This window comes from Sceloporus occidentalis, unplaced genomic scaffold (assembly GCF_023333645.1).
Source record: "Sceloporus occidentalis isolate IW3139 unplaced genomic scaffold, rSceOcc1.0.p SCAF_2, whole genome shotgun sequence".
Lineage (NCBI taxonomy): Eukaryota > Metazoa > Chordata > Lepidosauria > Squamata > Phrynosomatidae > Sceloporus > Sceloporus occidentalis.
In genome coordinates this window covers 39768545-39791539 of record NW_028316982.1, presented here as the reverse complement: position 1 = coordinate 39791539, position 22995 = coordinate 39768545, and the positions used below count along the sequence as shown (strand labels likewise).

At 39.6% G+C, this 22995-nt stretch overlaps 1 protein-coding gene across 1 annotated transcript in view; it reads left to right on the top strand.

Moving 5' to 3' along the window:
• The window catches only part of COL4A3 (collagen type IV alpha 3 chain), a 104083-nt gene that overhangs the window by 50941 nt on the left and 30147 nt on the right, over positions 1 to 22995 (top strand). The window contains exons 13-28 of the mRNA XM_089508147.1: positions 1344 to 1421; positions 2496 to 2558; positions 3609 to 3665; positions 4573 to 4617; positions 6144 to 6197; positions 6948 to 6989; positions 7337 to 7424; positions 12654 to 12689; positions 13420 to 13584; positions 14029 to 14121; positions 14471 to 14566; positions 15819 to 15889; positions 18595 to 18783; positions 20045 to 20213; positions 20823 to 20915; positions 21574 to 21678. Of these exons, the coding sequence (XP_089364273.1) occupies positions 1344 to 1421; positions 2496 to 2558; positions 3609 to 3665; positions 4573 to 4617; positions 6144 to 6197; positions 6948 to 6989; positions 7337 to 7424; positions 12654 to 12689; positions 13420 to 13584; positions 14029 to 14121; positions 14471 to 14566; positions 15819 to 15889; positions 18595 to 18783; positions 20045 to 20213; positions 20823 to 20915; positions 21574 to 21678 (1444 nt within the window). The remainder of the gene's footprint in view (positions 1 to 1343; positions 1422 to 2495; positions 2559 to 3608; positions 3666 to 4572; positions 4618 to 6143; positions 6198 to 6947; positions 6990 to 7336; positions 7425 to 12653; positions 12690 to 13419; positions 13585 to 14028; positions 14122 to 14470; positions 14567 to 15818; positions 15890 to 18594; positions 18784 to 20044; positions 20214 to 20822; positions 20916 to 21573; positions 21679 to 22995) is intronic.

Sequence of the window (22995 nt, the reverse complement as noted above, 5' to 3'; positions counted from 1 at the left end):
CATAATTGTCGCTTGCTATTTGATGTTCTTTTGGTGCCTGTTTTATCGAGTCATTTCCTGTATTGCTATGTTCTTTATATGTATTATCCTACTAGAGAGGCAGGCTAGCTCCAACAGGCCTCCCTGGAAGAAGATTAACCATTCATTATGAAGCCAAGCCCTCCCTCCAGTCCATCTGCCTTGGTCCAGGCCTTGGAGGTAGAGAGGAACTGCTGGACCTCATCCCCTTCCCCACCACCTTTCCCTTCTCCTTTTGTGTCATGTCTTTTTAGATTGTAAGCCTGAGGGCAGGGAACCATCTAATTTAAAAGATTTATGTACAGCACTGTGTAAATTTACAGCACTTTATAAATAAAGGTTAATCATCATCATCATCATCATCATCATCATCATCATCATCATCATCTGGTTGGTACTGAGTAACAAGATGAAGTTCCATTCCAAAGACCAGGATTCAATGGGACAATCCTGCTTTTAGAACCACTTTCAGCAGTATAATGGGAGGGAGACCCATTCCATATGCACCCAAAAAACTGAGGGTGGGGCTGGTAAATTCTCTGGGATTTTTATTTGGGGCAGCACTGAGGATTGTATAAGGCAGTAGAGAAGAAGAATGTTTAATTATGTTGTCACTGCATTATCAACAGAACAGTACATTATTCATTTTAGCAAAGTTTGCTTATGACCAAGATCCAATCTGGAAAGATCTCCAGTTTATGTCACTCCGCTAATGGAAGGTATCATTCCAACAATAGAATGGGAAGGGGGAAATGTTGGCTCTAATTTGTTAGGAGAATGAGAAATCAAAGGATTTCATTTCTAATATGATGCTGGATAGGTCACTGATGAAGATTTCCTAGTTTCAACAACAGAACAATACACAGATTAACATGGAAATCACTCCTCCCTACCCAGGGTCACATGGTATATACATACCCAACTCTCTTCCATGCCAGCATTCTCTGAAGATGCCAGCCACAGATGCAGGCGAAACGCCAGAAATAAACTCTTCTAAAACATGGCCACATAGCCCAAAAAACTCACCAAAAACTATTTCCTGGTTTGTTTATCCATTCATATTGGCAGGGGGAACCAAGCAGGAGCACCTGGGCAGGCTGCAGTGGCAACACACTTCCCTCCTTGTTTGATCTCACAATGCCAGGACACTGGATTATCATTATGTACAAATCAGCCCAATTTGATCATAGGCAAATAATTTCCCCACTGTTCCACTGCGCATGTATTTCTTAAGCTTTTATATTCAATATATATAACCCTAGCTTTTGTAATCATATATGAAAATAATTCTCAATAACTGGTATGTTATTTCTTTTTAATTACAGGGTGACAGTGGACTAATGGGCCCTCCTGGACCAACAGGAACAGTCATCGTAACACTAACTCGAGCAGATAATGCAACGGTACCAGTATAAGAACAAATATAAGTATAACGGTCTTATATAGCTGATGTGAATAATATAGATATTGAAGAGAATCTTCTCATTCAAAATGTAGTGGTGGAGTTCTATGAATGACATGGACTGCCAAAAAGATGAATAAATGAGTCCAAGAACAAATCAAGACTGAACTCTGGCTTGAAGTCAGAGTGACTAAAGTTAGGCTTACATACATGAGAAGCCATGATTCTTTGGAAAACATGATAATATTTGGTATACTGGAAAGCAAAAAGAAAAGAAGAGGGCCACATTACAGGTGGATTGAAAGCCACAGCCCTGAATTTGTGAGACCTGAGCAAGGCTGTTGATGACTAGGGCTCATGGAGGTCTCTCATTCACAATGTTGCCATAAGTCAAAACCAACTTGACACAAATAGTCATAACATATAGATATAGATACATGAAATAGTATTTTTGGTGTTGGACTCTAGAGACCAGGGCTCACTCAGCCCTAAAACCCATTGGGTGACCTTAGGCAAGTCACATGCTCTCATCCTCATAGTTTGGGCTGTTTCTGTTTAATGTTGCAATGAGTAAGGCATGTTGTTATCAACAGTACTCCATTACATCTCTCATTCCAGTTTTCCATTTTTCAGATACTTTCTTCCAAGACATGGCCACAGAGCACACACAGCAATTATGTGGCCTCCCCACCACCTCAGCTGGGAGTTTTTCCTAAATATTTTTTGTACTTTCGAAAATCTTGGGCTTTTCCTGAGCCTACTGACATCTTTTTCTCGTTAATATATACAGACTGAGTCTCCCTTATCTGGAATTGAAAAATCCAAGATATTCCAAAAACCAAAACATTTTTCATGGGTGGCTGGTTAGTTTTTGTGGTTTAGTTTAATTATAGGCTGGTTTGGTTTAGTTATAGTTTTTGTGTTGTGTTGTTTTAGTTGGTGCTTGGTCATGTACTGTATTCTTTGATGGGGCCGTGATTTTACAATTATTACATTTATTGAAAAATACAGACGTCCTTTTTGTATTTATTCAATTAAGAGGTATTGATTTTACACTTTGATATTTCTGTGACAGGAATTAAAAGGTGACAAAGGAGACATGGGTTCTCCAGGACCCCCTGGACCAACAGGAGCATCGGTAAGTGGCATTGAAATCAATCTTTCAGACTCCAACTATGAGCTAGATATTGAAATATTCTTCAAGCTTATCTCTTCCTTCAGTGCACATTTTGCTTGACCAAATATACACCTTGTCTATTTCTCTAATCAATACATCCATATTTTTGCTTAAATAATCCTAACCGGAAGTATTCCATTTCTTTTTTCCTTGCAAGCTGAAAAGCAGATGGGTGGGTGGGTTTGTCATATGTATTCCCATTGCCCAGGCAGTACCCAAATTCGTTGAGCAGTTGCAGGTAGGGCCCACTGGCAATGAATGATGTTGGGGTCTGCAAACCACATTTTAATTCCCCGTGATACACTGAATTTATGTTTGCTCTGTGGGATTCTGAGGCCTGTTACAGACTGCCAAAATAAAGCTGCTTTGGGTCTCTTTGGTGGTATGCTATTTAAATGATGCATGGGTCCTAAGAGTCCAGAGGTCACACCAAAGCCACACTCCATTCCAAAGCACTGGAGTGCAGCTTTGGTGCAGCTTCCGGATTCTTAGGATGCATGCATCATTTAAACAGCATACCTCCAAAGAGACCCGAAGCAGCTTTATTTTGGCAGTCTGTAACAGGCCTGAGAAACTTGAAGAGAACCTCTATGCTGTCACATAAACCCACTGATGTAAGATGGGGTCCACTAGAAAACCCCTTACTGAGAGATTCCTTCAAACCTGGCTTATAGCACTAAGGGCAGGAGAGAGGGTAATGGGGGTGGGGGATTATATATATATATATACACACACACACACACACACACACATTAAAATCAATACAGTCAGAATGAGAAGGGCAATATATATATATATATATATATATGCATATGTATTGCCCTTCCATTCTGACAGTTTGCTTGCTTGCTTCCTTTCTTCCTTCCTTCCTTTAATCAAGAAACCCATTACTAGCAGCTTTACTCTGATATTGTATGTTAAAATATTCTAACAAGATCTTTACTGCATGTTCAGTATAGCAACCTGGATGTTATTTTTTTAAAAAAATGTAGAAGGAAATTTGTGTTCCAGGGTTTGCCTGGTGATTTTCGAAGTGTAAAAGGAGATCCAGGAGACCCAGGACCGCAGGTGTGTAACCATTTTTGTTTGATTGAACAGGTTTTCCCCTGGAAGCTATCTAGTGTAGCAGATACCAGGTTGGCAGGGACAGTCCCGATTAATCTTTTGCTTTCTCACTTTTTCCAGCTCCTTTTAAAATACCATGGGTTTTCTTTCTTCCCACTTTCTACCTTTGTCCTTGGCTTACTTCCATTGCTGTAAATTGAGTTCAGAATTCAAAGGTAGTTTGCACTCTATTAACTCAGGAGGTGGAAAAGAAGAGGAGGGAGGAATCTTGTTGCAGGGTCAGTCAAAAGCAAACTGCTCCAGCCTCTTCTAAATTATCTGTTATTTCTAATTAATAACATTTGAAATCTTGAGCACACTCTGATGTTGCTTGGCCACATGGTTTCCCAGTTTTTATCTGTGAAAAAGTTGGAGGGTATGGTGTTGTAGAAACTTTTTTAGATCCCAGAAAATTCAGTTTAAGTTGCATAATTTGAAAATGTATTTTATGATTATCAAATCCAAATGGCATTTGATTAGATTTGTTTTTATGAATGCAACCCAAGAACATTAGATTGTAACTTCCACATATTATCTTTATTAAATATGCTTTTTCTAAATCAATATGTTATATAATTGAAGAACTATATAAAGATTAGAGCCAATGTGGTGTGGTGGTTATAATGTTGGACTACGACTCAGGGAGACCAGAGTTTGAATATGCTTTTGGCCATGGAAACCCACTGACACTCTCAGCCCCAGAAAACACTGTGATAGATTCACTTTCGGGTCATCATAAGTTAGAAATGGCTTGAAGGCACACAACAACAAATACAAATATAATTACTCAGTTGTGTTCAATGACAATATTCTAACAAGTTTAATATTAAGTTATTGCTTTCTCTTTTAATTTCTTTTTTTTGTGTATCAGGGTAGGCCTGGAAAAGATGGGCCTCCTGGTCCCTCTGGCTTACAGGTAGTATGAAAATCTTTAAACTGGTTTATATTGTACAGTACATAATTAGTAGTACAAATGCATAGTGTTGGTCAGAACAGTTTAGACTTGAAAAGATTGTGGCCTGTTGGCAGAATGGAATGGTAGTGTGCTTCTTATCCTATCTAAATTTTTGGAGGAGGGGTACATGCTGAGGCAAAAGCAGAGCCCAGATTCCCCTCCCTCCATGAAACTTTTGGCATGGAGGTTGTTCTCGAAGAAAAAATGGTGCTGATGTTCGGTATCCTACAGTTCAGAACAAAACCAGCAAGTCAGGACTGTTGAATGACACAAAGCAAATCCAATTTTTGTATGTTTAAATATTATATATTGGATTAGTGTTAAATCCATTTCACCCTTTACAGTGGGATATCAGTATTCTAGACCCCTCCCCCATGAATACCAAAATCTGCAGATGCTCAAGATCCGTTGTCCCCGTGCTGCCATTAAGAACAACAAGACTTCAGGTGAAGTCCCATTGTCCCTAATGGCTGTGTGGCCACATGCGCATACCTCCATTAGGAACAATGGGAGCTGTCCGTAATGGCTGTATGGCTACGTGTATGCGCCACCATTGGAGACAAAGTGGGCTTGCTGTTTGCAGATGTTCAAATCTACGGATGGCAAGTCTGCAGATACTGAGGTCCCATTGTATTTTGACAGTCTCATTCTGCTACTGGAAGTCTAATGGATCACTTTGAAGTTGTAGGTAGATATAGAGAGGTAACTAGTTTAATATTGATTCCAATATAACATCAAAATAGGTTGCATTTGGTTTTGTAATCCCAAAAAAGTAGTCTAAGGTCTCATCCAGAATGGGAAAAAGTCTCTGGAAGTATTGAGAGTTTCCAGTTCTTTTTGTTTTGGTTTAACCTGCATTCTCCCAGGTTTGCACTAAAACTCTTTCTTGAAGTATCTTGGGTATCCCTCACTTCCTTTTGCTTGAGTTCTTTCTCCTCCTCTTTCCACAGATCATATGCTACACGTAGATTCATGCAATGTTTCAGAAACTGATTTTCACCAGTGTCCAGCTAGCCTGAATAATAATAATAAAGAAATATACCAACCAAAGAGCAAAAATGTTCTAGCAATTTTAAACTAGTCAAACATTGGGTTCATTTTGGTTTTGTGCCAACATTCATCTTTCCCTCATTTGATTTCTGCTGAATCTGTTGAAAAATGTTACTGCCATCCATTTTGGGAAAAGATAAAACTCATTAATAATGCTTAGGTGGAATCTTCTTGGCTTCATATAGTCACACCTGTAGTAAACCTTCAAGTGTAATAGTAAGACGTATGTAAACTCCATTAATTTATTGAAGTGGTCTACTCTGGTTTGGAATAGCTAATTGATTTAAGCCAATATAAATGAAGAAAAAGTTCAGTTTACCTCAGTTCCTAGCAGGATTGCAGATTTTTCAGAAGAACATCACAGATTAGTAATCGGTGTTGCAATCTTGCCCTATGAAAGTGTTAATCACATTATAATATATATTGTGTCAATACAGGGAGAAAAAGGAGAACAGGGTTTCCCAGGATTGCCTGGACAATATGGTCCAAAGGTAAAAAAATAAATAAACAAGATCTGTTTCAGTTTTTATAAATTGTGTTTTGCTTTTGCTTTTTGCTTTTTTCTTTTTTTTTCTTTTTTTTTCTTTTTGTCAACCAGTGTTGAAAAGCATATTATCATACATTCAGTCAGACTTCCATTACCAATGTGGGAACAAAGAAATACAAATTTTAATAATAGGTAGATATCTAGAAAATAGAAATAATTTTATTTAACAATTTTATTGCATCTTTCCAAGGCTTTAGGTGACTTACAAGAAGAATGTAAAATGACATTGAAATATAAATAAATCTCTTGACTCTGCTTATCTATTCTGTACTTGGCTTAGAAAAGTATTCTTCATTCTAGGCTTTATAAAGCTGATAACCATCAAGACCTATGATAGGAAAAAGGATCACAAGAATGTCCTCACAGGTTTGATTAATAGAGTGGATAGTAGTAAGTCATTGCAAAGTTTAGTCCCTGAGAAGGAGATGGGAAACCAAAGAGGTAGAAGAAACCGTGGAAAGTATAGGCAGTACCTGAGACAAAGCATTGATCAAGGCAGAAGTGTGCAGATATTATTTAAATTTAGATTTGTTATTAATTAAGATTGTAAGTACTTATCCAATCATTTTTAAAGTATAGCCGAAGTGGTCCCTGATTTTACATCCATCAGTGGCTTTCATCTTCTTGTTGAATTTGAAAAGTTACCACATTTGTCATGTTTATTTCAACAAAAAAATTTCATTTTCTAATACAGGGGATAAAAGGTGAAGCTGGCCATCAAGGAATTCAGGGTCCAGTAAGTGTACCTGAATATTTAATTTTAAACGTATTTAAATTAATAGAAAGTACACAGTAACAAAGTGCTGTTCAATGTGAGAGGCCTGTTTCTAGACATGTAGCTAAAATACATTTAAGTGTGGTTTGTTGTTTGATTGCTTCCTTTACCTGGAATCAATTCACATAAGGAAAACCAATGTGCGAATGAGCTGCCAATCATTTTAGAATATTGATAAGTGGAAAGTGAGTCATTGTACAGTTATAATTTGCACGTTCTATGCTTTTGCTACTAGCTGCAGTGCTCTTCTCTTCATTGTTGTTCGTTTCCTCACCCTTTTTTACCTTTCTCTTGCTCTTTTATTTAAGACAGAGTATTATGATGAAATGCCTGGTGAAAAAGGAAATAAGGGCTACTTAGGACTGCCAGGACTTAAAGGCCAGCCTGGAGCACCTGGTGAGTGACCATCACCAGGTTAAAATAAAATGGCAGGCATCTACTGTACTTCCAACACTTGGAAGAAGCTTCTGAGGGAAATGGTGTAGTTTGAGGAAGAAGGTAGGGATGGAAATTATGGAGTACATCACATACAGGTCAATGCACTGTGCTTCATGTTTCAGAGCAGCTAACCTGATAGTAGCTTGAAATATACATTACACAGCAGCAATTTATCAGATGTAAATGATTTATCAAGCTGCTTCCTTGTTGAATAGTAATAGGGAATAAATTGTTTGCATTCAGTTTGGTGGTTAACTAATTGTTCTGTTCCCCAGAGCCTTTTCTCAGCTTGGAAACACATTTCTTGTAGGTTGATATGTAAATGTGGGAGGGCTTTCTCTGTAGCAGCATCCTGACTGTGGAATTCCCTCTCAAGAGAAATCAGGCCAACTTCATCCCTTCTGATTTTCTGAAGAGCAGCTAAGACTAGAATATGACCCCCCTATTCTTGTGGGATATGTTTCAGGACCTTGCACAGTTACATACCTAAAACTGCAAGTGATATTACTGGCTTTCCTGGGCTGCCGCACTTCTCTCAGCTGAAGAAGTTTTTTTCCCCTTCAGCTGAGAGAAGGGAAAGCATCTTCTCTCCCTTCACTCAGCCAAAGAAACAATTTGTCCACTTCAGCTGAGCACCTGGAAAGGGGCTGCTTTTGAGATCTCAGTGTGAGGAGCCTGGTCCCCCATTGCCCTCTCCTTCTTCTGAAGATGCTCCATCACTTGGGCTCTGTGGAAGCCAGCAGCCTGCTGCAAAGAAGAAGATTAGCAAAAGGGGAGGAAGGACCCTGTCTCCATGATCATGGGTAATGAAACTGTGGATACTGGTCCTGCAGATACAGAGGTTGTACTGTATGCTATTTCACTTGACCTTTGGTTCTTAATGTTAGATGTGACAGTTTTGGCTTTTTTTAGTTTGCTGTTATTTTAAAGCTGTTTTAAAGGGGAGTTTTAGTCTGCTTTCACATGTTTTTATTTATGTATTTAAAATATTGTTTTTACCTGTTGTACATTGTCTTGGGGACCTTGGTAGATTGAGAGGAGATATGAGTGCCTTACATAATACATATACTTCGGGCAGTTGCAGACCTATCTGGAAAAGCCAGGGATTACACATTGGACTTTCTTTCATTTAAGATGTGCATTCTACCACTGCCTTATGGCTTGTTACCACCTTAGGAGATGAACATGAATAATGATGATGGTGATGAAAAATATCTCACTTTTCCCCCAATCTGGAACTCAAAGTGGTTTACAAAAGTTAAAACAGATACAGCTAAAATGTACATTATACGAAAGTTAAAAATACAATTAAACTATCAATGAAATTAGAAGCAGTTAAAAACAAACCATTAAAAAGCACAACAAATATAAACAGCATAGTACATGAAAGGCCCTTCCCCCCTGAACAACCAACCCTCAAAGGCTTGCTGAAGCAAAAAAGCTTTTCACCTGTTTAGGGAAGGATAGCAAGGAGGTCACCATTCTAAGTTCTCTAGGAAGAGCGTTCTGGAGCTTGGGAGCAACTACGCAAAAGGCCTTTTCCCGTGTTTTTCACCAGATGTAACTGTGAAGATGGTGAGATAGAGAGAAGGACCTGGGGGAACTAGAGAAATCTTGGGACATGGGCAGGCTCATATAGAAAGATACAATGCTTCAAATAACTTGGACCAAAATGAAAAAGAATTTAGATGAAAAGTTCTTCAGGTTGCCTATTGAATTATTTTCAGATATAACCCAAAGTGCTGGTAATGACTTATAAATGCCTATATGACTTTGGTTCAGGTTATTTGCAGGACAATATGTTTTCATACAAACCTGCCTAGCTTTTGAGTTCTTCAAGGTTGAACCTCCTTTCTGCTCCACCTCATCTGGTGGAAATGTAGGATAAGGACTTCTTACATGGCTGCTCCTAGGCTCTGGAACACCCTCTCTGGAAAGCCTTGTGTAGATGTCTCTGTGGTATCCTTCCAACAGCAGATAAAGATCATGTTGGAACAGAAACAATAAAACTGTTTATGAGCAGACTTTTAATAATCGTGCAGTACTTCTCTTATTTCTTGCTTTTTAGTTAGTGTGTTTTAAAATTGATTTTAATTCTATTTACTGTTTAATTATATTATTAATTTCTATACATTTTTATTGATCCCAACTTTTAATTGTATCAGTTTTAATGTTTGCAAGCCACCTTGACTTCCAAGGCTAGGGGAAAAACAATAAATAAAAAGATAATAGATTTAACTTCTGCTCTGGTGCTGCATTTTCTGTGTTTAATTTTTGCTGTTTTCAAATACATAGGATTTTTCCTTTTTTCCCATTCAAACTGAAATTAGACATGCTTACAAGCAGAGTATAATTACCTTAATAAATAAAATAATAAAATATTAATGGAATTGCTTCGAAATTAAAAGGCTGGGGTTAACTCAAGGAAAAGGTGGGTTTAGGTCATAACATTCATGTTTATGACAGGAAACATTCTTAGTAATTTAGTGTGATTTACTTTTGAATAGCTATAACTGCAGTGAATTATTGTTTTGGCCCTGTGGTGTGGAAACCCTTAGGAAGAGTCTATGGCGGGATACAGACGGGCAGGGGAAGACGTCTTGGAGGTGTATTCTGCTGAATACGGAGCCTCCAGACCGCCCGCCCCGGGGGCGTGGCTCAGGAGATGGGGCTTCCACACGGGGGGCAGTGAAGACGCCTCACCTGGGTCCATTTCGGACCTGCAATTTCCAAACCGCCGCCTCGGAGGACGCTGCAAAGAGAGAGGCAGCTTCCTCACGGGCGGCCAAAAATGGGGCTTTTTTTTTTTTCCTTTGCTGGCTGGCGGATGCGCAGCTGCCCAGCTGCAGCGCTAAGCAGCGGCGGCAGAAAGCTTATGTGCACATTTAAAGTGCCCAAGCCCCTTTAAAACTTCCCCCCCACTCTGCCCAAGAACAATGGTGGTCTCCTGCCAGCTGGTGATCAGCTGGTGTTGGCATCCTTTTCCGCTTGCACGTTGGTAGTGTCACCAGCATCATGGATGCCTCCTCTCCTTTGGTCCCCATGCTCTTGCTGAATCTGCAATGCACAGCCACAGCTGTCGCCGCTGCCACCGCTGTCCCCCTGCCATCCCCCATCACCTCCCTTGTACATATGTAAATATTTACAGTTTTAGCGGTTTTTATTGTTAGGTGAAAATGGCACAGGAATGTGTGTAGGGGCTCACTTTAAAGTCCAAACTTTCCAAGCAGCGCATGCATACATGTTGCTCTAGGGTTAGGGTTAGGGTTACGAGTCTTAAAATGCGCTGCAGCTGTGCTGCAGCTTCCACACCTGCATGGCAGCTGACGCTGCAATTAAAGCCTGACTGCAAACTGCGCATGTTCCAGGACCCCGACTCATTATGCGATGCAGCAGACACAGAGCTTTTAAATGGGCAACTTAAATTAGCGGCGTAGCAATTCTGGCGTACCGGTGCAGCAGCTTACAGACGGAGCTGCGCAGCTGCGCATCAAACGGAAAAGAAGCGGAGAAAAGCAGCACCTTTTTAATGCCGCTTCTTCCCGCTTGGGGCGTGCGGGGGGCGTGTTCATGGCGGCATTCAGGTAAGGGCCGTCTGAAGGCTCTACCTTCATGATGTCATGAATACACCCCTTTTTGCCCGTCTGTATCCCGCCAATATTTATCAGTTCAGTTTGGAGTTTCCTGCAGAAAAGTTTGGTGCTGGTGTAAAGTTGAAGGCTTTCATGGCCGGCATCCATAGTTTTTTGTGGGTTTTTCAGGCTATGTGGCCATGTTCTAGCAGCGTTTGTTTCTGAAGTTTCGCCAGCATCTTCAGAGAAATGCCAGCCACAGATGCTGGCGAAACGTCAAAAAGAAAATCTGCTAGAACATGGCCACATAGCCCGAAAAACCCACAAAAAACTTTGGTGCTGGTGTTTTCTGGGGTGCGTGTAATTTTGGAAGATGGTACACCTGTTCATTTCAGAATATGTTGCATTATTGCAGCTACAGTAAATTTAAAATGTGTTTAAAATTCATAAACTTGCCCCATAGAACCCAAGGAAGTGATACAAAATTGGCACCCACTTCCTTATTTTATTTTATTTTATTTTATTTTATTTTATTTTATTTTATTTTATATTATTTATATCCCACCTTGTTCACAAGGTGGGACCCAAATAGACTTACCATATATGTTCAACAAAAATAGCTAATACAGTATGTAATACAAGTGTTCAAAAAGTATTAAACAACCATTCCAATTAAAATATTAATCTGAAACAATAAAAAACATATTCAAGATATATTACATATAAAAAACATACACCATACCCATTATCATCCTTCTGCCCCAACCAATTAAATGCTGAAGGCCTGTTTAAATAGCAAGGTATTTACCTGCTGATGAAAAGACAGGAGATTGGGGGGTCAGCTGAACCTCCTTAGGAGGAAATTCCATAGCCTTGGAAAAAGCACCGAGAAAGCCATGTCCTGGGACAGAAGGAAAGCCTCCTTCCAAAATAATAATAATAATAATAATAATAATAATAATAATAATAATAAATTGTTAAGACTTGGGCAGGCTCATATAGGGGTATACAGGCTTTCAGATAGTATGGACCTAACCCATATAAGGCTTTATGGGTCAGAATCTGCACTTCCTTTGGATCTTTTGGGAACAGTTATAAATGAACCCTTCAAACACAATTACAGTGGTTTACGTAGCTTGCTCAGCAGTTACTGTAAGCAACCTCAAGGCCCTAATTCAAGATGGCAATGGCCCAGTTCTTATAATAGGCAAACACACCTCCTGTTCCCTCCAGCTTTCTCTCTAAGCTGAATTGATAAGTATCGCCCCTTCTTTAAGCATTCCCCACCGATTTGGCCACACCAATGGTTCACAGGGGTTACATAGCCATCTACTGGAATTGTGAGGGTGGGTGGGTGAAGGGTTCCTTTTTTTTTAGTCTGTCACCTCTCAGCCTGCCAGGGCTCCCAAGGCAATGTACAGTGAAAATAAAACAAGTACTGTAAAAACATTATTTAGGAACAGACTAAAATAACTTTTTAAAATAGGTTTTACAAACTGTTAGTCTGAGATAGCTAAAGAGCACGTGAATATTGTTAGAAAAGAGGAATTAAAACTGAAAACTTAAAATAGTGTGAACATAAGGTAGATGTGTAATTAATATGTTGTTTTTGCAGGGCCACAGGGTCTCATCGGTGCCATTGGTAGGCCAGGTATGTATTGTACCAGAATGGAAAAAAATATTCAAATGAGACAACTATTACTAACACCACACCATCACTCTGTACTAGAAGACATTCTCATAGAATGATAGAATCTCAGATTTGGAAGTGTCAGCAAGTGAATGGCTCTAACATTAAAGAAATGCTTTCTAACTTTTAAGTGGAATCTCTTTCTGTGCCACTTCATTCTTATTGAAATAAATCCTTCTAAAACTGATTGAAACACTGATATAGGAAACAATAATAGATGTAGAACACATTCTTAACACATTGCAACAATCAAATGGGATGTGGTGGCTTAGTGGTTAAGATGCCAGTTCTGAGGTCATAAGATCAGAAGGTTGGCAGTTCGAGGCCCAAGTGCTTCATGATGGAGTGAACTCATGTCACTAGTCCCAGCTTTTGGCAACCTAGCAGTTCGAAATCAAGCAAATGCAAGCCAGATCAGCCGAATCACCCCTGGCGATCAATGGGGTGACAGATGTCGCAGCCAGATTGCCCTCACATCCAAATGTGCAAATGCGAGTAGATAAATAGGTATCACTTCTTTGGGAAGGTAACGGCATTCTGTGCAGTCATGCTGGCCACAGGAAGGTAGAGTTGTCTTTGGACAATGCTGGCTCTTTGGCTTAGTAACAGAGATGAGCACTGTCCCCTACAGTTGGTTATGACTAGACATTCATGTCAAGGGAATACCTTTATCAATCAAATCTTCCATTAGGTATTTCGAGACCTGGTCCAAGAGGTTTCCCAGGCTCTCCTGGTCTCAAAGGAAGAAAGGGAGATAGAGGACAACCTGGTATGAATGCTATTGGACCACCAGGACCTCCTGGAACTCCAGGACAGCCTGGCCCACCAGGATCACCAGGTCGTTCAGGACAACCAGGTAAGAACAGCATCCCTGTGTAGTTGCTTGTGTGTGTGTGTATAGGCAGAACAGCTCCAGGACATACAAGTGCTGCTTTGGAGTTACTTCATCAGACCTTTTCTAGGAAAGAGCAGCAGCCCCTACTGCTGCCATTGCTGACTTCCTTGTAAATAAAAAACAAGAAATTTGGTGACATTTGATAAACTATATCAGATTTTAATCTATTTACAAAGTCCATGCCCTATTTTCATTTATGCTCTTACTCATTATCTGACATTCCTTATTCTTCCATAATATTAGGAATAACCTGCAAATGTTTTGGTATTTTTATAACATACAGTACATTCTTATGATTAGTTCTATTAAAAGGGAGGCCCTAAACAAATCCTAAATGGCTATCAGTACTTTTATAAGCAAGATATAGAGCTCTATTTTCCTCCTCTCCATCTCACCTGTAAACAGGTACAATAACTTTTGAAAGAGGTCCACAAGGAAGCCCAGGAAGCCCAGGATGTGTGGGGCCTCCGGGCCTTTCAGGAGATAATGGAGCAAAAGGTCAGTCGTTTTGTTTGTGCATACATATTCTAGTTCTATTAAATTTGTGGCCACCAAGGCAGTGAACAAAAGCCTTTACCATGGATCAAACTGATAGAATTTCTAATTTTCATTGGAAAAGATTATTGTTTAGGAAAAAATTAGCTCATTGTCTGCTCCTGAGCGTTACTATATTGCTGAGCCAAAGTTCATGCTTGGGGGGGTGGGGGGTGGGGGGTGGGGGATGTCAGATAAACCAATATGATTTCACTTTATCCTTTTGGATATTAAGTACATAAGCTTTCCTGAAACACTTGTGATTTTGAAGCAACACTAATCTGCCATTAACAAAGGAATAATTCTATTACAGGTGAAGAAGCAGGCCCATGTAACCAGTGCACCTACATTACGGGATCACCTGGCCTTCCTGGTATTCCTGGAGCAGAGGGCCCTCAAGGAGTTAAAGGTAAAAGATGGTGGTAGTTTCTAAATATTACTGTGATATGCCAACATTTGGGAGTGGACTAGGAAGAAGGTGAAAATAGTTTCGAAGAGGAAAGTAGAGATTGAAACTTGCAGTTTATAGAATATTTTACCTTCTACTGGCAAAGTCTACCATTATAAACATCGTTAAAATAAATATATGCTTTACAACCCACTGTTCTAATCCTGTGTTCTGCTATCAATATGCCTGGTGTTAAAATTGATTGGTGGTAGTTTCAGATGGGCAACACAGTATACTTCATCAGAAACAACATTATTTATGAAATTTGCTGTGTTGAGACATGGTGATTGTTTCTATTTTAGTGAGCTTGAAAGGGTAATGTAAACAAAAGGATATTTGTCTATGAAAACAATTTCTAATGCAGAAAAAATAAGAAACAAATCCCTAATTTATTTATTTTTTTAACACAAAGAGAAATGTAAAAGTAGACCCACTTTCATTCTTGCTCTTCTCTGTGTTCTCTCCTTCTCTGCCCTTTACTCTGTCAGGTGCAGAGTGAGAACATGCAGAAAAGCAAGCAGAAATAAACAAGTAACTACACTTGGAAAAGGTTATGTACACCTTAAGATAATTATCAATATTTCATGTAGGAAGAGAGGAGGGGGGAATATTTATTGTCTGTATAAATAAAAGATAGTAGATGTTTAAAAAGGAAAAATTGCTGGCACGTGTGAAGAATTTATTGCAATATTATGATGGAGTAACTTAAAGAAGTAGATGCGCAATTTTCTGAACATGAATGATACCGCTCATGAATTTATTGAAGCCAGCATACTTATTATATCCTTAGCACATTAGAAATGAAGAAATGAAATATATTAATATACTTGGAATCATCCTTTAATTTATTTCCTTCAGTGTCGGTTTTGATGATAGCTGTATCTGTTTAAAACAGCTGGTGACAAGGGATGATGAAGATGTACCCACTTTGGGGTAAACTGCATAAATAGCAGTATACTTGCTCAAGAGCCAACTAGTGGTTTGAGCATTGGACTATGGTACTGGAGATCAGAGTTTGATTCCCCACTCAACCATGGGAATTCACTGGATGATCTTGGATGATTCATACACTCTCAGCCCCAAGTTCGTTTTTGTTCATTTCACCATAAGTTGGAAATGACTTGAAGCCACACAACAACAACAAGTAGTTTCCCAATTACTTTAACCTGTTTTCACAACCTATGTCATCAAAGTCATAGTGTTTCCTTTATAGGTGTGGGAGGAAAGTTTGGTCTTAAAGGAGCCCAAGGATCGCCTGGGCAACAAGGGCCTCCAGGAGTTCAAGTAAGTTCTAGGTGAAATTGCTTTTATATTAGAGTGTGTCTGTGTGTGTGTGTATTACAGCTCTAAGCAATGGATTTTTCTGTCCTGGAAAGACAGAGTTTTGTGGTTTTGGTTAAAAAATGCATCCGTCCATTGACAAGGAAAAGTCCTTTACTTACTTTGTTTATAAAGCTACCCTATAATATAAGTTCTCTGGGCAGCTCACAAATCAAATACAACATTGAAACAGAATTAAGACATAGATCATAAACTAAAAGCCCCGAAACCCCCTCTGAAAAAACTTGCCAACATAACCCTATGAAATGACTTGAAGGCACACATCAACAACAAATACAACACTTTATTCTTAGTTTACTTCAGTAGCTGTAAACTGAATTGTAGATGCTATTCCATATCTACATGAAATGGCTGGGAGAGGTAATCTGGAGATATGGGGCGGGGTGCTGATGACACCCAAATATATTTCTCAAAGCCTTCAAAAACAGACTCAGCCAAGGAGAGTATGTCTACTTTGAATGAATTCCTGGAGGAGGCAATGGGCTGGATGAAGAAAAATAAATTGAAACTGAATCCAGACAAGACAGAAGTGATTATTGTCAAATGTCCTAACCTGGGTTTGGAGGTGTGTCAACCAGTCCTGGATGGTGTTACACTCCCCCGAAAGAATATGTTCACAGCTTGGCAGCACTTCTGGATCAATCACTTCAAATGACAGTTGAGATAGATGTGATAGCCAGGAGTGCTCACTGCCAACTTCAATTGATGCGTCAGCTGCTTCCCTCCTTAGAGCTGGAGAACATAAAGATGGTAGTGCATGCACTGGTAACCTCAAGGCTGGACTTCTACAATGTGCTGTACATTGGGCTACCTCTGTACCAAGTTCAGAAACTTCAGCTAGTTCAAAACATGGCAGTCAGATGGATTACTGGAACATACAAGAGTGATCCCATTACACCAGTATTAAAATCATTCTGGTTGCTGCCAATTAGTTTCTGGGCAAGGTACAAAGTGTTGGTTATTAAGTTCAAAGCCCTACACGGTTTGGGTCCAGGTTACCTACAGGATCGCCTTCTTGCATGTAATCACCGCTGTGTGCTCAGGTCCTCTGGTAAACATTTGGTACAGTCAGCCAGGACTAGGTTGGCAACTGTCAGAGGAGATTTTCTTCAGTCACTCCTAGACTATATAATGACCTGCCAGAAGAAATTGGACAGATTTCACTGTCTGAATTCTAAATAGCATTAAAAACCAGTTCCTTCTGGCAGGCTTACTCAGATGATTTTTAAATTGTGAATTTTAAATATGGATTGTTTTAATATGTGTATATCTTGTCCTTTTGAATTATATGCATGTCCCTTTAAACTGATGTGTATTTTAATTGATGTGTTTTAACTGATGTAGTATGTCTGTTAATTATTGGTGTTCCCTGCCTCGATCCATGGGGAGAGGCGAGTAAGAAATAAATATTATTATTATTATTATTATTATTTACAAAAGTAGTTAACTCAGTAGGTGGAAGAGGAAAAGGGGGTTGCATCTTGCCGTTCTCAGTAGGTGTAGGCAAAAGCAAACTGCTGCAGCTTCTCCTCACTTTTGTGGAGTTCAATCCCCTTCTCGCTATCTTTTCAGACTTCTTCAGTGCATCTGAAGAATAAGGTTGAAATCAATAAAAGTGCACACTAAAATGTTGTTAACTGTCCTTAAGTTGGCCTCAATTCATGCTGACCCTGTGAACGAGACACTTCCAAGCCCTCCTGCCCTCTTCTGTCCTGCTTAGCTCCTGTAGGCTCATGGTTGTGCCTCCTTAATTGAGTCTATCAATTTGGTTTCTGGTCTTCCTCTCTTTCTATTGCCCCCCACCTTTCCTAGCATTATTGTTTTTAACAATAATGATGTGGCCAAAATATGACAACCTGAAATTAGTCATCTTGGCTTCCAGAGGGTAACACAGCTATCTCTTTGAAAACTTTCTAGGAAGGCTTTCCCACATTTCCTACACTGTTGTTAATTTTAGGATATTTTAATTATGATCTGTTCAACAGATTATTTTAATCATTGTTTGTTTAGTTGTTATTTTAAGGGGGGAGGGAACTGTAGGTTTATTTACTTGAGGTATTGTTGGTGGAATTTTTATGTAAGTTGCTCTGATTGTGTGTAACAGAAGTGGAGTAGAAATTATTATTATTATTATTATTATTATTATTATTATTATTATTATTTCATGTGCCACAGCACAAAATATTCTTCCCTAAATATAGTGATATTTGGTAGGAGAATCTGAGCTGGATATACACAAATATTAAGGTTCAGGTGGGTGTAATTATGTGAAAGTGGTCTTTCAGGTAAATTGTCCCTAAACCATTATAGCTTTAAAGATTAAAGGATTAAATTGGGCCCTGAAATGAACTGGGAGTTAGCACAGCTGATAAAACACAATAACAACATGGGCAAAACAACCAGTTCCCACTAACAAGCTTGCAATCCTGTTCTGGACCATTTGCAGATACACATATAATGCATTTTTAATAGTCTACACCAGAGATTATCAGAGTTTAGGTGAATGTGGGTTCTCTTTCCTGTCATACCTGGCAGTGAGAGAATGCACTTTGCATGTGGAAAATATTATTTCGCCCAAACTCAGCCATAGTACTGTACGTTAATTCTGCTGTACCTATGACAGATTTTATTAATAACATTTGTCCTAGGGACTTCCAGGTCTTCCAGGAAACCAAGGCCGTAAGGGATCAAAAGGTGTTCCAGCATATGTGCATCCAGAAGGTCCAAAGGGAGACACAGGAGAAACAGGTCTCAGAGGAAGTTCTGGAGAAAAAGGGCTGGATGGCTTACCAGGGAGACCTGGACTGAAAGGCAGGAGAGGTTCTGTGGGAGCACAGGTTGGTCCATGCTATGTTCCTTAATCATTATAAGTTGTACCACTTTGTTAATCTCTTCTTTCTCTTTGAATCTACTGAAAAATGCATACAGATAATATTTTATATCAAAATTATCTTTGTCTAGGCACCAGGAGTGGGGAAAGTGCAATCTGAAGGCTCCATGTGGCCCTGATTTCTTTTTCAGCCCCCCCACTTCCAGTCCTTCTGTACCTCACAAAGCCACCAGTTCCATTCAGATAGATTAATTTTTCAGGGTAAAAATCACCCCAGAAAACCTCCAAATCCAGCATTTTGCCTTAAATCTCTCCTAACATCCAAACCTATTTCTTTCACCAGAAATCAGCCAATTTATTTAATTTGTTATTTATTCATATTTTTTGCTCTGTTCTGTAAACCTGCAGTGACTTTTGAAAAAGTATGCAAAGGGACATGTTTAAGGAAAACAACCAGCAACGAAAGGGCAGGGTCTCAATTGCAAATGCAAAGAACATACAAGACCATCACATTATATATATATATATAAAACAAATACCAACAATCAATATATAACAAATACCAACAACCAATAACTATGATATAAATACATGTATTTATTTGTGCTAGGGTTTGGTTGTGTATGATTACAAAAACAAACAAACAGGAACACTCTTCAGCTTGCAGGAGGGAGTCCCAACCTCAGTTCCATGTGACAGTGCAACCATGTAGTGTCTTAAACCATGTGGCACCCTATTTTCTATCACTTTAGGCTTCCTCTAGCAATTGAGCTGGCAGGGTGGTGGTCTGCTGTTGTCCAACACTTGGGATACCCAATGTTGGTTTCCAACCTCCATCAGTTGTAACCAATAAAAACTGTGTCCAGGCTTATTCCAAAGTAATGTTGCGTGTCTCTTTCATTGAAATGCTCTGCCCCATCTCTCTACAAAGAGCTGCAAATGCAATACACCTCATTGTACTGGATCTCTAGTGCTTTTTTGCTGGCTGTGTTTGCTTCTGTAAAATCTTTAAAATACGAATTAAACTTAGAATACTAATTAAAATACTAATTAAAAACATTTCCACCAGATGCCAAAGAGAAAATATGCAATACCAGCTGGGAACACAACACAACCTTAGAAGTCCCCCACCCCCAAAAGATACACTACATTCAAAATACTGCCCCCCCCCCACAGATTGCCACAAAACACTTCATTGATTAAAGATACTTTCATCTTGTGGGATTCAAGCAGTGGATATTAAGCAATATTTTATACATTATTCTTAGGGATCTGATGGTCCAAAAGGAGACAGAGGTGCTCAAGGACCAGCTGGTAGTCCAGGTCTTCCTGGAGAAGCAGGACTACCTGGGGCACCAGGATATGGACTGCAAGGAATGGAAGGTTCTAAAGGCTCTCAAGGAAATCCTGGGTTGCCTGGGGTGCCTGGAACAACTGGTAAGTAGAACCTTATTGGAAAATATTATCATTGGAAAAATTTGCCTGTAATATCTGTGGTAGATTTGAAAGCAGAGGTGAAAGGAAATGTCTTGTTAAACATCACTAGAAAACTTAATATTCCATAAAACAAATACTGTATACCGATTCACGGTTGTCTCTTCTTTTTCAAAGGTTGGCCTATCATTCACATGTTGGTACCATTTATGTATTGTATTTATTTGTTCACATATTATATTATCATCAGGTCTTCCTTCATGAACACATTAGATTTAACCAGCAAAGAGGTTTTCCTAAGTTAGCGTTTTAGCCTATAAGAGCAAGCCTATATTCTGAGGAACAGCATGTGAGAGACAACAGAAAAGTGTGGAAATTCCTCTCAGATGACTTAAAGCTCAGACTAGAAAATAAAATTATTTAATTGTGTATCATTTTGGTATGCATATGATCCATGCTCAATTCACCTTTGTTTGTTCGTTTGCTTATTTGTTGGTTTACTGGATCTAATAGAACAATACATTCAAGATGTATAATGTTAGCAAGGACCATTTTTCCTTTTAAAATAAATAGCATTGATATATCCAATTGTTGTTGCTATTCACTTTAAAGGTCCTAAAGGTGAACTTGGTAAGGTGATTACAATTCCTGGACCACCTGGGCTTCAAGGACCAGATGGTAGACCTGGTTTACAAGGAGTAAGAGGTATGATCTACTTTTCCAGAACTCTCACAAAATTAAGCATATCTAAAGTTCTGCATGAAAAGAAAAGGCTTCAATTCTACATGCTAAAGTCAACCATGCATTCTTCTATGATTCTATGGTTCTGTGTAGTGACTGCTGCCCACAAGAGTAGCCCAAAGAAGTAGAAGAGACATCAGAAGCAGGGTCAAACTAATTTTGATAGCAAGGAGCAAAAACTATCCAATTTACAGGCAGCCGTTTGTCAGCAAAAGTACCCAGTATATCTGAGTACTTTCCATAAGCAGCATAGGCCAAGGGTGGAAAAAGTATGCCCCATGGACCACATGCAGCCCTTGAGGCCCCTAAATGCAATCCTAGGATCCACCCCCCTGCAAACACCCAGACTACCCAATTTTTTTTTAATTTAGGGGATATTTTTCAGCCTGGTTTTCCCCTCCCTAATCCAACCAAAGGCTACCAAAAGAGCCCCTAAACCTTTCAGCAAAAACCTCAAAACAAAAACAAAAAATCATCTCCAAAATGACAGCAGGAAGTGAGGTTAAGTCACTTCAGGTGCACTGAAACATTTTGGGTGCCAAATATTTTTCCAAATATTTTTCTATATTCTTTCCATCCCTACACCTGATACGTGCCAGAACTACTGTGTGTTATTTGACAGGTAGTGTGGGATCCAGAGGACAGCGTGGTGACCCAGGCCTCCCAGGACCAGAAGGTGATCCAGGTTTAATGCAGATTGGATTTCCTGGATATCCTGGTCTGAAAGGTGACTTATTTGTCTTTTGTTACTTATCTGGGAGGAAAAGGAGAGAATTTAAAGCAGAATAATAAAACAAATTTATAATTATTAATACAAGTAGATTTGAGAGCCAGTGTGGTGTAATGGTTTGTGTGCTGGACTATGACACTGAGAGACTATGGTTCAAATCCCAACTTGGCCATAGAAACCTACTGGGCAACCTTGGACAAGTCATATTCTCTCATCCTCAGAGGAAGGTAAGGGCAAACCCCTCTGAACCATTTCTGTCAAGTAAACCCATGATAGGTTTGCCTTAGGGTTGCCTTAAGTCAGAAATGACTTGATGGCACACAACAACAAAAACAACAACGAGACCTAGATCTTCAGTCCAGACATTACAGATAAATTTTAATTGTATTTTGCAGCACTTCCCCATTGCATCCTTTTTTTAAAAAAATTGCTAGCTGTTTTATCTTATATGTAAACAAGATACAAAGTAAAGGTACAACATATATTTTGCAGTACTGTAGTTCCATTCCGCAGATAATAAATTGATTACTTTTAAGAATTAACATAGTTTTTGTTTTACCCCCAGCCCTTTATCTTCTCTTAGGCGGGTTACAGACCGTCATTTAGGACGCGCTTTGTGCGTCCTAGGGTTAGGAAAGGGCATGCTAGGGTTAGGAAGGGTTGCCCCTTCCTAACCGGCCCTGTTCCCAACATATGCGGAGCGTGTCCTAAATGGCAGCGCCCATCCACATGGGCGCTGCCATTTTTACGTTGTGGACGCTGTGTGTCCAGATGTGGCACGGCGGAAGTGACGCAGCGAGTGCATGCCTCGCGGTGCCACTTTCGGGGGCCAAAAAGGAGCGCCATTTCGGCACTCCTTTTTCGCTGTGGCCGGAAGCCTCGCGGTCTGGCCGCTGGGGCTTCCCGCCGCAGCTAATGGCGGTGGCGGGAGAACGGCCGCTTGAGGGCGGTTTGTAACGCGCCTTTGACTCTTTGGGCTAACTCCAATATTGCACTGGAGCTTGAAGGGGAAGCTTCTTCCCTTCTGCCCTATTGCCACTTTATCCAGAGCCATTTTGGAGGGTTCTGCAGCCCTGCAGATCTATATTGGGATAAACAGAGGGAATAAACAGTTCCTTAGAATTCTGCCAGATTCTAATGTTGTTGTTTTAGGTTTTGGGTTTTGGTCAGTGGAGGTCCACTCTTGGATCTTACACTTTGGCTTTAATTAAATGCACATCTAGGCCAGAGTCCTAGGCCAGGGACATTAGAGAATACAGAACGTTTAAAGGATATTTTGATTCAGGTCGAATCTTAAAGCTAGGCAAAGAGTTG